Source organism: Pygoscelis adeliae, unplaced genomic scaffold (genome assembly GCF_000699105.1).
Source record: "Pygoscelis adeliae isolate BGI_AS28 unplaced genomic scaffold, ASM69910v1 Scaffold54, whole genome shotgun sequence".
NCBI lineage: Eukaryota > Metazoa > Chordata > Aves > Sphenisciformes > Spheniscidae > Pygoscelis > Pygoscelis adeliae.
Genome location: NW_008824982.1, coordinates 5,979,708 through 5,982,479, shown reverse-complemented (window position 1 = coordinate 5,982,479; position 2,772 = coordinate 5,979,708). Strand labels below are relative to the sequence as shown.

The following is a 2,772-nucleotide window of genomic DNA, read 5'->3' as shown; positions in this document are numbered from 1 at the left end:
CTCTTCAGGGGACGCGGGTGAAGAGCCTCGCTGGTCGCTCCTTGTGGCCGGGGTAGGCGTCCTCTCGGCCGGGCAGCCGGCAAGGGGACTTGCGGCGCGGCCCGGCCCTGCGCCAGGGTTTTGGCCGGTGCGAAGCCTGCGGGCCGCGTCTGGAAGCCCGCGCGGCCCCCCCGGGCGCTGCCAGTCGGGGAGGGGGCGGTGGTGCAGCGAGGCGCGGTATTTAGGGAGCCTTATGTAGGCAGGCAGGAAAAAAAAACCCTATTACTAGGGTAGGTCTCACTCTAGGCACAACAAGTGGGTGAGATGCAGGATGTGGTGGGAAGAGGGATTTAGTGTTAAAACGAGCGTAGTTTTGCAGAGCAGAAGTGCAGACTTCCTTGGATCTAGATGGAGAAGTCGTGAAGCCTGAATAGATCAGGGACTGCCAGTCTCTTTGCCCTTATGATGTCTATACCAAAACCCTCGGGGGAATGAAGCTATAAACTTACAAGGTTTTCTTCCTGAAAACAGTTTTGATGAGAGCTTCCTCCCAGTTGTGCTTCTGTAACTCTTTATTGAGCCGGTGGCCTAGACTGGGTTACTCTAATGCACGCTTCTCGTTTGGTTCATTGCTTGGCCTGACAGTTTTATTGGTGCAACTAAATTAGCAAGGCATGAGTGATTAAGGAAGTGAGGATGTTCTAGGGCTAGTTAAGCCAGCAGTGTTGTTGGGAAAATGATCTTCTTAAATTGTATCTTAAAAGTTATATGACAATTACTAGAAAATTGCTTTAGATGGTGGCACACTTAGCACCGTGGTCCAGAGATGGCAGGAGTTTACTGACGCCCTTGTGAAGCAAATGTGTTTGGGTGAAACAGGCTGCTGAGTCCTCAGAGTGTCTTGTTGATGTCAGCCGAAGTCTGCGGACTGTTTTCCTCTCATAGCTTGTGTTTATCGCTCAGCAGTCCGTGGGACTTTATGCTGATAAAAAAAAAATAAAGTCCCAGCATGGAAGTCGATAGAGAACTGTGTGCAGCTCAAGAGCTGGAGTTCAGATATTCTTATGTATGTTTTCTTGTTGTAGAAGAATTTCAGACAAGTGAGAGTTCCTGTAGAGTCTTAAATCATATTTTTGACAGTTATTTCTTAGATGAAGGCTACAGTTTTAGCTTTAAAAACTAGCACCATGCTATTAACAACCTTTTTCAGTCAGTTTGATCATTTCAGTGACAGAATCGTGTTTTATCACTTTTATCTTTTCACAACTGATATGCCTGAAATGACAGACAGATTCTAATCCTCTAACATCAAAAGAGCTGTTAATTAGAATGGGTCAATCATTTTGTTAGTTTAAAATGGAAAAGACTATACCTGTCTGGGTGCTACTGACCCTTACTTTGTTTCTCTGCAGAGTTTTTTCTGCATACAGTTTAGAAGGAAACGCAGCATAACCTTTAGATCCTGCGTTATGTTTGCGAGATAGGCATCTTTAAAGAAAAAAAAAAGGAAACAATGCAGGAAGATATTAAATGAAGCAGTAATTACTGCAGGTTTTCTTCTTGGATTTGTCCTTATTTTTTAATACATTTAATGTCTCCTTCATGAGAGGAGGAAGCAAATTCCTTTACTTGCTGAGAGAATCAAAATTTTGCTTTTTGTTTCTCAGTTTTCTCATAAGACCTATAACTTCTTTTTACAGTAGCTTATGCCCTTTAATGAATTATCTGGTCGCTGAGATGGTCTGTAGTTTAATCTGCAGTTTAGAACTGCCTATCTAGGCAAAGATTTTTCTCTGATTTCTACCTTAGAGATTGTTGTTAATGAACTGGGTATTGGAAGCAGCTATAGGAATATATAGCTGCTGCCTCAGATACTTCTGTAGTGCAAGAGATGGCATGTTTGCCTCAGAAGGTTTGGCCTTTTGGAGTAACTTTTCTTTTTTTAATAGACAACATGGCAAGCCCGGGTAAAGATAACTTCAGAATGAAAAGCTACAAGAATAACGCACTTAATCCCCAAGAAATGCGCAGACGAAGAGAGGAAGAAGGAATCCAGCTTCGGAAACAGAAAAGGGAAGAACAGGTAAGTATCTTGGTGAGCTGTTAACTGTTAAATGCTTGTGAAGCTAAATTCAGATATGTGAAAGGACTTGAGCAGACTCCTCCTGTGGAGCAGAATCCAGAGCACCAGGTTGAATGTCTGTTTTCTGTGCAATCTTGGGGAGCACCAGGCACTTCTCGACAGGATCATAAAACAAAAAAGTGAACAGAAGCCCTCTTAAGTCACTGGGGCACAGAGAGGAGAGACCTGTGTTTTAAGTTTAATCCTTAGTTTTACTGTTAGAAGGGAGAGGATTATTTTCATCTTTGAAGCCATACTTCAGATTGCCCAAGAGTTTTTCTTTGTAAAGCAGCTACCAATTAGTGATCCCTGAACTATTACATATAACATTTGCAGTTGTCCTCGTTGAATTTTTAGTGATCAGAGTACATGGAGCATTGTATAATTTAATGGTTTTTGGTAGTTCCTTTTTCCAAAATGTTTAATATTTTCTTGCCAGGAAAGTAAGGAATGTAGTTCGTTTTTCTGCTTGATCTAAAGTGACTGAATTTGTCTCCCACAACCTAGAGAGTGTCCCAGGCACTGATCTACAGTCTTCTCTGAGGTGGGAATGCTTACCATTCTCCTGGGGAAGTGGTGCTACTGCATGGAAAAAGAATTTAAATTAGTTGGGCCAGAGAGGTAAGAGTAAGAAGTAGTATGATACTGGAGCATTTACCTGTGAATGGGTA

The 2,772-nt window shown here is 42.6% G+C and overlaps 1 protein-coding gene across 1 annotated transcript in view; it reads left to right on the top strand.

The window, feature by feature from the left end:
• Positions 1 to 1,926: 1,926 nt before the first annotated feature.
• The window catches only part of KPNA5 (karyopherin alpha 5 (importin alpha 6)), a 19,387-nt gene continuing 18,541 nt past the window's right edge, over positions 1,927 to 2,772 (top strand). The window contains exon 1 of the mRNA XM_009325661.1: positions 1,927 to 2,062. Coding sequence (XP_009323936.1) covers positions 1,934 to 2,062 — 129 coding nt within the window. The 5' untranslated portion in view covers positions 1,927 to 1,933. The remainder of the gene's footprint in view (positions 2,063 to 2,772) is intronic.